Source organism: Erinaceus europaeus, chromosome 20, assembly GCF_950295315.1.
Source record: "Erinaceus europaeus chromosome 20, mEriEur2.1, whole genome shotgun sequence".
Lineage (NCBI taxonomy): Eukaryota > Metazoa > Chordata > Mammalia > Eulipotyphla > Erinaceidae > Erinaceus > Erinaceus europaeus.
Window position 1 is genome coordinate 46,207,245 of NC_080181.1, and position 13,741 is coordinate 46,220,985.

General features: G+C 45.5%; 1 protein-coding gene across 3 annotated transcripts in view; it reads left to right on the top strand.

The window, feature by feature from the left end:
• Positions 1-13,741, top strand: part of ADAMTS17 (ADAM metallopeptidase with thrombospondin type 1 motif 17) — a 332,233-nt gene that overhangs the window by 30,868 nt on the left and 287,624 nt on the right. For all 3 annotated transcript variants that reach the window (XR_009546590.1, XM_060179312.1, XM_060179313.1), the window contains exon 4: positions 13,559-13,710. Coding sequence is in view for 2 of the 3 variants with exons in the window: in XM_060179312.1 (XP_060035295.1) it covers positions 13,559-13,710 (152 nt within the window). In the remaining variant the exon portion in view is untranslated. The remainder of the gene's footprint in view (positions 1-13,558; positions 13,711-13,741) is intronic.

Here is a 13,741-nt window from a genome sequence, read left to right on the forward strand (position 1 = left end):
AAAAAAGAAGAAGAAGCTAAGAGGGGTTGGGGAGTGGTACAATTTACCATGTGTGAGGTACCTGGGCTTGAGCCTTCAGATGGAGCTTAATGAACAGTGGAGCAAGATGCAAGCATCTCTGTTTCTCTCTCTCTCTTTGTCTCTATTATAAAATTTTTTAAAAAAAAGAAGCTGAGAAAAAAATGATGCTGTGTATTTTTATAGAATTTGTGAACCATCTTTCTCATTCAGTTTTCTGGATCTCTTCCTGTACTCCTGTGGATTTGAGGTACCATGTGTGTTCAAGTAATTCAAGACTACTTTGTCCTCACTGGTCTCCTTTGTGCTGTGAGTGGGAAGTCTACGGTATCTCTGTATCTGAGACATCTGAGACTACAACTACACAAAACTTTGTGTAATTGAAAAAAAAATCATTGAAGAGAGGAGAAGGAAAGCTACTGTGTTTTCTAATTACTGAATCACCTTTGGTTTATGTTTTCTTTTGAATGTGTGGGTTTGAATTATCATCTGGGGCCATTTGCTTTAAGATTGAAGAATTTCCATTAACATTTCCTGTGAGCTGGGTTGGTTAGGATCAGATTTATTAATATACACTCCTATTAACTGTAGTCTTATAAATCATTGTTTAATCAACATGAGAAAGGAAAACAGATTGAGTATCTAGAGGTTTTACTGCACAGACTTCAGTTCTGAGTATATATTCCTTCAGTCTAAGCACCTAAGGTGTCAGATTAGTACACTGATTGAATTTCAACACTGGACTTACATTGTTAATGCATTTCTAATAACAATTTTTTGAAATATTAAATCACCTATAATCTTAGACCAGGGAGACCAGAAGCAGCTGGTCTGGTCAGTAGATAAGCTATAGTTAGTTATTTGTAAATGGCATTAAATGACATAAATTATGTTAAGGTCTTATATGGCACAGCAAATTCTTTTTTTATAAACTTTTAAAAAATACTTTTATATATTATTTATTTTCCCTTTTGTTGCCCTTGTTGTTGTTTTGTTGTAGTTATTGATGTTATCATTGTTGGATAGGACAGAAAGAAATAGAGAGAGGAGGGGCTACAGAGGGGGAGAGAAAGATAGACACCTGCAGACCTGCTTCACTGCTTGTGAAGTGACCCCCCTATAGGTGGGGAGCCAGGGGCTCGAACCGGGATCCTTATGCTGGTTCTTGTACTTCGTGCCCACGTACGCTTAACCCACTGTGCTACCGCCTGACCCCCAGCACAAATTCTAACCATGGGATTTTCAAAGTAAATGAAGTTCCCAAATAACTTGGTTATAATAATAATTATCTGTTGCCTTTGTAAACTTTAAAGGAACTTAAAGCAAGGAACCTTCCTCATTCTCTATAAAACTAAATTTCTCCCAGTCCTGGAACCTCTGGGGCTTTGCTCCTTTCCCTTCACGCTTCTCTCGATCCATACCATTGGATCCTGCATCTGCTGATCTCGATCCATACCATTTGATCCTGCATCTGCTGATCTCAACCAAATCAGTGCAACCAATTCCACTTCAACATGTTTCACTGCAGACCGTGTCCGGAGACTCCAGACCTGGGATGTCAATGCTTCAGCTTCAGTACTCTGATGAAACAGACCTTTCCTAATTCATGGAACTCCTTAGTTCCATTTTAGGCAGTGTGCTTCCTAACAAAGTTACAGAACCTAGATGTAGACCAGGGCCCATGAGATAGGGCACATTTGCACGTGTACCCCTAAGTTAGGGGAAAATATACACCTTAAAGTAAAGTTGTGCAGTAGTCTACTGTGACTCAGTAAGTGCAGCAAGCAAGTAGAAAGACTGAAAAAAAGATACTATAAAGTACCGAATCAAATAGTTTCTTTTAGACCTGGATACCGTCCTCACCTACTTCCTATTTCACTTCCCTCAATCACTGTTAAGTCTAACCTTGTCAGACAAAGTAAGGACTACAAAAGCTGGACAAGGGCAAGAGACCAGCAATAAATAAATAAAGAAACACATATATACGTAAATAAATATATATTTTTAAAATTTTTTAAATCCTTATTTAGTTATTTTGAATAGAGACAGAGAGAAATTGTGTGGGGAGGAGTAAATAGTGCAGGAGAGAGACAGAGACACACCTGCAGACCTGCTTCACCACTCATGAAGCTTTCCCCCTGCAGGTGGGAACCAGGGGCTTGAACCCAGATCCTTGCACACTGTAATGTGTGTGCTTAACCAGGTGCGCCACTGCCTGGCCCCTAAATACATATATATTTTAATATTTATTTATTTATTCCCTTTTGTTGCCCTTGTTGTTTTATTGCTGTAGTTATTCTTGTTGTCGTCATTGTTGGATAGGGCAGAGAGAAATGGAGAGAGGAGGGGAAGACAGAGAGGGGGAGAGAAAGACAGACACCTGCAGACCTGCTTCACCACCTATGAAGCGACTCCCCTGCAGGTGGGGAGCTGGGGGGCTCGAACCGGGATCCTTATGCTGGTCCTTGTGCTTTGCGCCACGTGCACTTAACCCGCTGTGCTACCGTCTGACTCCCAATAAATATTTTTAAAAGGGGAAAATTCAGCTATTGTTTACCTGGAAATGATTTTATTTTACTTGCATTATTGAAGGGTCACTTTTGGATAAGATTTTGGATTGATTTCTTTTTTCCCCCTAGCACTTTGAATACATTATATAACTGCTTTTTCTTCTTCTGATATGTGTTAAAAGTATAAGTGTAAAATTTGTTAATTTAATAAACGAATAAGAGACCAGAATCCTGTTCTATCATATTTGGTGCTGGGGATCTACTAGGGCCTCAGGTTTGCAAAACATGTATTTTTTGAGCCACCCTCCCTCACTGTGATAATATCTGTTTGTTGACATCACTGTCATTTTCATTCTAGCTTTCTCAGCTTTTTAAAGGATGGTTTCCTTTATTTCTTTGAATGCATGAGTGTGTGTTTGCTTTGAAGACTTTGCTTAATAACTCTGACATCTGGAATCTCACAAGAAATTCCAATTGTCATATATATATATATATATATATATATATATATATATATTATTTAATGTATGGGTCACACTGTTCTGGTCTCATAATTTTGTGTTGAAAGCTGAGCATTAGAGTTAGAGAAGGGTAGGGCCTCAGGAGATTAGTTCCCACCTTCCTTTCTGCAGGGTTTGCTTTTGTTGTCTTTAGCTAATTTATTTGCTTTGTGACTTATTTTTTTATATTTCACCCCCTTATCCAAGAATAAAGCCTTATTTGCTTATTGGACAGAGATAGCCAGAAGTCAAGAGGGAAAGGGGTGATAGAGAGGGAGAGAGACAGAGAGACACCTGCAGCACTGCTTCACCATTCACAAAACTTTCCCCTGCAGGTGGGGACTGGAGGCTTGAACTCAGGTCCTTGCACATTGCAATGTGCACTTAACCAGATGTGATGCACCACCACCTGACCCTAAGAGTGAAGCCTTTTAGTGTCCCTCCAGAGAAGGAGCAACCTTGGGCCTGTGTGCTGACATTCTAGCACAAGGCTGGTTTGATCAGCTCCAACCTTGTCTTTTTCTCTGATCTCCCCATTAAACCCTGTGCCCCAGTTCCTCTGTCTTCCAGCTGGAGGCTTCACTAATTGCTGGTTGATAGCTCTATTATTTCCGACACTGCCCTGGGCCCTCCATTGCTCCACAGACTGATCCAACTCAATTCAATGAGAGGCAGTATTTTGTGTATGTGTGTGGCAAGCCTTTGAGATTTGTTCTAGCCCCAGGAGGGTCTGCCTTCCATCCTGGTTGTTTCTGGTGATCTGGCTCACACACACTCTAGCTTATTGCACTTAATGAAGAAGAGCTGCCAGCCTGATACTTGCTTCCCCACTGCAATCTCTGTTGTTTTCAAGAGTGCCCTTGGGCTCAAGCTTCCCCCACACTCTGTTTCAAATAAAGCCACACTCTTGCAGGGCAGGGGAAAGTGTAGGAGCCCTTTGTTCTTGTGACCTCCTTCTCTCTTCCCAGGGAAGCTCTGAGCCAGGGCCTTGCAATGGGCAGAGCTGGTGGTTTCTGCTCTTCTTTCCTTGCCTCTCTTGGCTTGTAGTATACTGCCTGTGAGCAAGTGGATGTGTGGTGGGCAATGCCCCAGTATTTTCCTAGGAACTCAGAGTCTCCTTCCTGTGAGTAGAGGCTGGGGGTAGTGAGGCAGTCCTGGCTTTGTTGATGTTCTCACTAGAAATTTAGATGTCCCAGCTTGGGCTCAAAGGAACGAGGGATACCAGCAGCTCGCCCCTCCCGGTGAAGTCCATATTCCTTGGAGTGCACCATCTTGGTTTAACTCCTCTGGAGGGTGAGCTGGGATGTTCGTATTTCTGTCTAATGCATTTTCCCCTTGAGGGACTTTTCTCTTTCTTTGTTGCTTGGTACCAAGAACTTTGGAAAATATATAAATAGTTCTTTTCTATATCAAGTTACATTACTTAATTCTTTAGGATCATGAAGCAAAGGTAACAACCTAGTAGAAACCTACAGCATCCCCACCACTCCACAGTGATGACCACCATAGTTCTCAGAAAGTCTTAGCAACAGTTTGACAACTCCTCCTCCTCCTTCTTCTCCGTTTTGCAAATTCATGTGTTTCGTTCTCTGTATTCAACATGAGTAAAACCATCTGGTAGTTGTCTTTCAGCTTTTTGCCGACTTCACTAAGTGTAAACACCCCCAGTTCCATCTATTTTGTCCCAAAGGACACAATATCATCTTTTTAAATTGTCAAGTAGTACTCTATAGAGTATATGTCCCACATTCCATGTTCATCCTTCTATTTCTGGCTGATGTCACTTAACATGGTTCCTTCAAGGTCCATATAAGATAAGGTGAAGAAGGTGAATTCATCATTTTTAACAGCTGAGTAGTATTCCATTGTGTATATATACCACACTTACTCAGCCACACATCTGCTGTTGGGCACCTGGATTGCTTCCAGGTTTTGGCTATAACAAATTGTGCCTTTGACTGGCTGTGTTGGTTCCTTAGGATATATCCCCAGGAGAGGAATTGCAGGGTCTTAGTGTAGGTTCACTTCTATCCTTCAGAGAGTTCTCCAGACTGCTCTCCACAGGGTTGGGACCATTTACATTCCCATGAGCAGTGAAGGAGGGTTCCTTTGCCCCCTCAACCTCTTCAGCATTTGCTGCTACTGTCATTTTTGATGTATGACATTCTCACAGGAGTGAGGTGATATTTCATTGTTGTCTTTATTTGCATTTCTCTGACGATCAGTAACTTGGAGCATTTTTAAAAAACATATATATATATATATATATATATATATATATATATATATATATATATATATATATATATATATATTCTCTTTTGTTGCCCTTCTTGTATTTTATTGTTGTAGCTGTTATTGTTGCTATAGTTGCTGGATAGGACAGAGAGAAATGGAGAGAGGAGGGGAAAACTGAGAGGGGCAGAGAAAGACAGACACCTACAGACCTGCTTCACCGCGTGTGAAGCGACTCCCCTGCACGTTGGAAGCCAGGGGTTTGAACCGGGATCCTTATGCGGGTCCTTGCGCTTTGCGCCACCTGCGCTTAACCCACTGCACTACCGCCTAACTCCCGACTTGGAGCATTTTTTCATATGTCTGTTGGCCTTTTATATCTCTTCTTTGGTGAATATTCTGTTCATATCCTCTTCCCACTTTTGGATGGGGTCATTTTTTGTTGTTGTTGAATTTGTTGGGCTCTTTGTATATTTTGGTTATTAATCTTTTGTCTGATATCTGGCATTAAAAGTTCTTCTCCCATTCTGTAAGGAGTCTCACTATTTGGGTTGTGGCTTGTTTTTCCATGAAGAAGATTTTCAATCTGATGTAATTCCCTTGGCTTATTCATTTATTCATTTATTTACTTTGTTTTTGCTCTCCTTGCTGATGGGTTGTTCAACACATTCTGATAGGTGTAGAATCTGGAAGAGACATTCTCTGCCCTCCCTGGATTGAGCTAGTCGGACGGCATAGAGCAGGTAACTCAACATCTGGAGGCTGGGACATTCAGATTCAAGATGAGATTCAGCGAGTATCTCCTCTCTGTGTCTTAACTCGGTGCAGCAGGCACAGAGCTCACATGATGTATACAATGGCCCTAGACCCCACTTACCTGGCTCTGCTCTTGGAACACAGTCACCTTCCAAAGTCTTACCCCCTCCTCAACCCTCCGGATGATGTTGTACTGGTGTGGGAGCATCAGGCTTCAACCTGGCAGTTCTAAGGTGGGGGTGGATTCAGAAGGATGCCATGCACTGTGAAAACATTTTCCCAAGAAGCAATGGCTTAATCACACAAGCTGAGCATTGAGGTAAGAGGAATGTGTACAGCTAAGACACATATTCACTCTCGAAACTCTGACACAATTCACTGGGATGGTTTCTAGCAGTTTCAGTCTCTGAGCCATTAAAGTCCCTTTGTTTTGGGAAGCTGAGGAAGAATCTGAGCCCACTGTCAGCTCACTAGTTGTTCAGGCTCCCCTTTCAATGCCTTTTTTTTCTTTTAAGTTGAGAAATTATTTATTTTTATTTGCCTTTTTTTTTTTAACCGAGAATTGCTCAGCTCTGGTTTATGGTGGTCCTGGGGATTGAGCCTGGGACCTGGAAGCCTTAGGCAGGAAAGTCTATTGCAGAACCACTATGCTGTCTGAAGGGCCCTGTTTTTATTGTCATGAGAGAGACCAGAGCACTGCTCAGCTCTAGCTTATGCAGCGCTAGGGAAAGGAGACCTGGGCGCGCGCGCGCACACACACTCACACACACACACACACACACACACACACACACACACACACACACACACACACACACACACACACGTGCTCACACCCAGGATCCCCATTAAGCCCCACATCCTCTTAAAGATTCCCACCCTCCCCCACCCCCTATGAAGAATGTCTTTCAAAGAGAATTCCAGATCTAGATTTTGAAGGGGGATGAGCTCAGGGCCTTGTGCAGGCAGGGCCTTGCAGGTAATTCTCAGCCTGTGGGACAGCCTGAGCCTGGCTCCTGGTCACGGCCCCACTCTTGGTCTTCCTGACCTGAAAAGCCCTCTGCCCTTAGCTCCCCCAGGTATTGCATCTGTTTACTCTGCTGGCCAGGCCCACGGGGGCTGTGTTTCCTGAGGTCTGCCCTGGAAGTGACAGACAGAATCAGAGGCCCAAGGCCTCTTCCTGGGCAGCAGGAAGTGGAGTCACTCAGGAATGGCTTCTGGCGAGTGAACTCTCACGCTCCTCCCTGAAGACTGACGCTCCATTGTTCAACCGAGGAAATGTCTCCTCCCTACTGAACTGGCTGGAGAGGGTGAGAGAGCCTGGGTGTGCTGACGGCTTAGGTGGTATCTTCGGCCATTTTACAAAGCAAGTAGGTGGCTCAGTCTCAGGTTCCAGGTTGGACAGGTGGGCCTGGTGCAAGCAGCACCCCCCCCCCCCGCCCTCTGTCCAGCCCAGCATTCAGAGAGAAGGCTCAGGGGTCATCTCGCATTTCTGTGATGAGTCAGACACCATGCCCCTTCCCTGTTTCTGTTTGTTCAAGGAGAGTTTCACGGGATGGCTGTGTGTTTCTCAAACTCAGCGCTGCTGCCTCTACTTGAGGCACACAGCAGGTCACGAGTCAGTGCTGTTTGCCTAAGCGTTGTGTTGTTTTGATATTCATGAAGGAAAAATGGTGGGTTCTGGCTGGAGGAGGATGTGGCTCACTGTCTGTGGACGTGGCGCCCTCCCCCCACATCTGGTGGGTTTTCTCTCTCTCTGGGGAGCTTCCCATTCAAGGGTGGGTGTGTCCCTGGTGTCCCAGCTGAAGGGAGGCTGGGAGTGTGTGGTGCAGCCTAGGATGAAGGTGAGGGTCCTGTCCAGGGGGTTCCTGTTCTCACCCTAGGGTGCTGGGACCAGCTGTGGCCACCCGCGCCTGGAAACTGCCAGTGTGAGTTAGAGAATGAGACAGCTCACTTGGGCGTGCACCTGCTTTGCCATGTGCTCAACCCAGGTTCCATCCCAGCCACTGCTACAGTGGGGGAAGCCTGTGGGCTGCAGCGTCTCCTTCTCTTCTCTCTATATCTGAAAACAGTCTGCCGTGAACAGCAAAGCCCAGGCAACAGTAAGCACAAACTTCTTTTCAAGAGAAAAAAAATGAAAGGATGACTATAAACAGTTGTTGACTTTAGGAGTGTTTTGGGGACGGACTGTCTTGGGAAGTTTGAGCTGGCTCTCTCTGTGCTTGGCGGTGGAGATGGTCTGTCAGTTGTTGCTATGGTAACTGTGCAGGGATTCCTGTCTGTGCTTCAGGACCTGGGCCTTGGACTGCTCCCATAGTGTGCATTTGTAGCTGGGGAAAGGCCAATTGGTGAAGCCAGTCTACGTCTGTCTGGGCTGGGTTACCTCCGTGGACAGCCGAGCAGAGCTGGTTTCTGGGAGGGAGTAAGCTGGTGCCAGACAGAGGTAGAAGTATTGTAGGAGCTGCCCCATCAAAGAACTTCCTCTCCACTCCACTCACTTTGGATTTCTGCAGGGACCCAGGAATGAAGGCAACACTGGCTGCCAGAACTCAGAAGTAAAGACATTCGGTGGGTGGGTGGTGGCACACCTGGTTGAGCACACACATTACAGTACACAAGGACCCAGGTTCAAGGCCCCATACCCCACCTATAGGGGGGAAGCTTCACACGTGGTGAAGCAATGCTGCAGCTGTCTCTCTCCCTCTCTACCTCCCACTCCTCTCTAGATTTCTCTCTCTGTGTCCAAAAAAGACCAGAAAAAGGCTTCCAGGAGTGGTAGATTCCTCATGCAGACACCAAGCCCCAGCAATAACACTGGATATTTATAAATAAATATAAATAGTTATAATGATGTTCAGATGTAGACTCAGTGACTGTACCTGCTATGAGATCTTTTCTTTTTTCAAATCATTTATTGGAAAATAATGGTTTACATAATAATAATGTTGATATCTGGGTACCATTTCTAATCTCCCCTTGTTAGGTCTCCCACACACCACTCCCACTGCCAACTGAACTTTTGAGTCATCATTATGCTTGAGGTCCCTAATTCCCTCTTTCTTCCTCCATCTCCCCAGGGTCCTTTGCTTTGCTGGTATACACCAAACCCAGTCCAAGTTCCACCCTGAGTCTTCTCATTCGTTGTTTCTTAAATTCCATCTATGAGTGAGACCACCCAGTATTTCATCCTTCTTTTTGTGACTTCTCTCACTTAATATGATTCCCTCAAGCTCCATCCAAGATGAGGCAAAGGAGGTGACTTTATCCTTCTTCATAGCTGAGTACTATTCCATTGCACATATATTCCACAGCTTTCTTCACTCATCTGTCATTGGGCATCTGGGTTGCTTCCAAGTTTGAGCTATTACAAGAAGTGCTGCTATGAATGTAAGAGTACACAGGCCCCTTTGCATAGTTTTTGTTTTGTTTTGTTTTGTTTTGTTTGGATGAATCTCCAGGAGAGGAATTGCCAGGTCACAGGGTAGGTCCATTTCTAGTGTTCTGGGGATTCTCCAGGCTGTTTTTCACAGTGATGGGGCCAATTTTCCCACCAGAGTTTATTTCTAAAGTGAGATCTCCCAGGGAGTCCATTTTCCACAGTCACTGAGGTTAAGTCCCAGTTAAGTCCCAGGTTAACTCCCACCCTAGTGTGAGGACAATCACACCTAGGCCAGGCAGGGTGTGTGTGTGTGTGTGTATGTGTGAGTGTGTGTGTGTGTGTGCCAGATTACAGGCAGTGTGTGTGTGTGTGTGCCAGATGACAGTGTGTGTGTGTGTGTGTGTGTGCCAGATGACAGGCAGTGTGTGTGTGTGTGTGTGTGTGTGTGTGTGCCAGATGACAGGCAGTGTGTGTGTGTGCCAGATGACAGTGTGTGTGTGTGTGTGTGTGTGCCAGATGACAGGCAGTGTATGTGTGTGTGTGTGTGTGTGCCAGATGACAGGCAGTGTGTGTGTGTGCCAGATGACAGTGTGTGTGTGTGTGTGTGTGTGCCAGATGACAGGCAGTGTATGTGTGTGTGTGTGTGTGTGTGTGCCAGATGACAGGCAGTGTAGGTGTGTGTGTGTGTGTGTGTGTGTGTGTGTGCCAGATGACAGGCAGTGTAGGTGTGTGTGTGTGTGTGCACGCCAGATGACAGGCAGTGTATGTGTGTGTGTGTGTGCCAGATGATAGGCAGTGTATGTGTGTGTGTGTGTGTGTGCCAGATGAGAGAGAGAGTGTGTGTGTGCCAGATGACAGGCAGTGTATGTGTGTGTGTGTGTGTGTGTGTGTGTGTGTGCGCGCCAGATGAGAGAGAGTGTATGTGTGTGTGTGTGTGCCAGATGACAGGCAGTGTATGTGTGTGTGTGTGTGTGTGCACGCCAGATGAGAGAGAGTGTATGTGTGTGTGTGTGTGCCAGATGACAGGCAGTGTATGTGTGTGTGTGTGTGTGTGCGCGCCAGATGAGAGAGAGTGTATGTGTGTGTGTGCCAGATGACAGGCAGTGTATGTGTGTGTGTGTGTGTGTGTGTGTGCGCGCCAGATGAGAGAGAGTGTATGTGTGTGTGTGCCAGATGACAGGCAGTGTATGTGTGTGTGTGTGTGTGTGTATGTGTGTGTGTGCCAGATGACAGGCAGTGTATGTGTGTGTGTGTGTGTGTGTGTGTGCCAGATGACAGGCAGTGTATGTGTGTGTGTGTGTGTGTGTGCCAGATGACAGGCAGTGTATGTGTGTGTGTGTGTGTGTGTGCGCGCCAGATGAGAGAGAGAGTGTATGTGTGTGTGTGCCAGATGACAGGCAGTGTATGTATGTGTGTGTGTGTGTGCGCGCCAGATGAGAGAGAGTGTATGTGTGTGTGTGCCAGATGACAGGCAGTGTATGTGTGTGTGTGTGTGTGTGTGTGTGTGTGTGTGTGTGTATGTGTGTGTGTGCCAGATGACAGGCAGTGTATGTGTGTGTGTGTGTGTGTGCGCGCCAGATGAGAGGCAGTGTATGTGTGTATGTGTGTGTGTGTGTGTGTGCCAGATGACAGGCAGTGTGTATGTGTCTGTCTGTCTGTCTGTCAGACAACCGTTGCAGCTTGTCAGTACAGCACTGGGCAAGGAACTGAGGCCCTTCCATATGTGTGGCACCATTGAGCAGCCTCCCTAGCCCAAGCTTTCAAATTCTCTATACTTGGGTGAGGGGGAGAGGGAGAGGCAGAAGGAGAAAAGGAGGAGAGACACCACAGCACTGTTCTGCCAGCTACGGTGCTCCCTTTAGTGCTGTCTGTGTTGTTTCCCCATAGTGGCAGGGCTCAAACCTAGGGCTCCCTCCAGCATGGTAAGACCTGCACTCTATCTGCTCCCAGTCACTCTGATTGAGTGAATATTTTTAATGTTTACTTACTTATTTTAGCTGTTGGGATACAGAGATTTATGAGATAGATAGATAGATAGATAGATAGATAGATAGATAGATAGATAGATAGATAGGAACCTACAGCACTGCTTCACTACTTGGGAAGCTTTTCCCCTGCAGGTGGAAACTGGGAGCTTGGGCCGAGGTTCTTGTGCATGGTAACATATGTACTCTATTGGGTGCATATGCCCGGCCTTGTGTGTCTAATTTTTTTTAAAGATGTATTTATTACAGATAAAGAGAGATTAGAGATTGGGGCCTGGGGTGGGGGAAAATGACATCATTCTGGTGCATGTGATGATGGGGATTGAACTCAGGACCTCATGCTTGAGAGTCCAACGCTTTACCCATTGTGCCACCTCTTGGGCTGCCTCTTATGAGGGTATACTCAGTAGTACTTTTTTTTCAACCTATTTACTTATTTATTTTGGGGGGATTAATGTTTTACATTCAACAGTAAATACAATAGTTCGTACATGCATAACATTCCCCAGTTTCCCATATAACAGTACCAACCCCCACTAGGTCCTCTGTCATCCTTCATGGACCTGTATTCTCCTCACCCACCTACCCCAGAGTCTTTTACTTTGATGCAATACGCCAATTCCAGTTCAGGTTCTACTTGTGTTTTCTCTTCTGATCTTGTTTTTCAACTTCTGCCTGAGAGTGAGATTATCCCATATTCATCCTTCTGTTTCTGACTTATTTCACTTAACATGAATTTTTCAAGGTCCATCCAAGATCAGCTGAAAACGGTGAAGTCATAATTTTTTACAGCTGAGTAGTATTCCATTGTGTATATTCACCACAACTTTCTCAGCCACTCATCTGTTGTTGGACACCTGGGTTGCTTCCAAGTTTTGGCTGTTACAAATTGTGCTGCTAAGAACATATGTGTACACAGATCTTTTTGGATGGATGTGTTGGGTTCCTTAGGCTATATTCCCAGGAGAGGAATTGCAGGATCATAGGGTAGCTCCATTTCTAGCCTTCTGAGAGTTCTCCAGACTGTTCTCCACAGAGGTTGGACCAATTGACATTCCCACCAGCAGTGTAGGAGGGTTCCTTTGACCCCAAAACCTCTCCAGCATTTGCTACTGTTACCTTTTCTGATGTATGACATTCTCACAGGAGTGAAGTGGTATCTCATTGTTGTCTTTATTTGCATTTCTCTGACAATCAGAGACTTGGAGCATTTTTTCATGTGTTTCTTGGCCTTTTGGATCTCTTCTCTGGTGAATATTCTGTCCATGTCCTCCCCCCATTTTTGGATGGGGTTATTTGTTTTCTTATTGTTGAGTTTGGCAAGCTGTTTATATATGTTGGTTATTAGCTCTTGTCTGATGTATGACATGTAAAGATCTTCTCCCATTCTGTGAAGGGTCTCTTGGTTTGGGTAGTGGTTTCTTTTGCTGTGAAGAAGCTTTTTAATTTGATGTAGTCCCATAGGTTTATACTTGCCTTAGTCTTCTTTATAATTGGATTCGTTTCATTGAAGATGTCTTTAAAATGTATGCGGAAAAGAGTTCTGCCAATATTTTCCTCTAAGTATCTGATAGTTTGTGGTCTAACATCCAAGTCCTTGATCCACTTGGAATTTGCTTTTGTATTTGGTGAAATACAGTGATTCAGTTTCATTCTTCTGCATGTTTCAACCCATTGTTTCCAACACCATTTGTTGAAGAGACTGCTTTCCCCATTGAATAGTCATGGGCCCCTTTGTCAAAGATTAGATGTCCATAGGTGTGTGTGTGTGTGGGGGGGTTACTCAGTAGTACTTAACTGCTTCTGTGCTTGCTAAAGTTGTGCCTCCTTATCCCTGACTCAGCACAGCCTTTGGAACAACAGCCTCTAGGGAAGTGCCCTATTCCCCCCTGCCAGGGGTCCCAACCTTCATGGGGGGCAGCCCTCTCTGAGGCCCTTTCCCACCACCCCTGCCCCTCTGTGTGCTGCTTCCCATCATTCAGAGCAGTGGGCAGTTCGGTCCCAGTTCCACCCTTGGTGGATGATGGAGGACTGGGCCGAGCCCTGCTGCAGAGGGGATCCCTTCTGATGTAGGTGGGGATGCCTGTGCTCTTGGGGAGGCTCAGCCAGGCTGTGTGCAGTCTGGTCCAGGAAGGCCCAGGCCCTGGTCTGCACTGATGCCTCATTGTCTTTCAGAGAAGGAGCCCGCAGCAGGGCGGGGACGGAGGCAGGCCATCGGGTTGACACAGGAGCACACCGTGGAGACTCTGGTGGTGGCTGACGCTGACATGGTGCAGTACCACGGGGCCGAGGCTGCACAGAGGTTCCTGCTGACCGTCATGAACATGGTGAGTGGCCAGGGTGTGGTTGGGGGGCTGT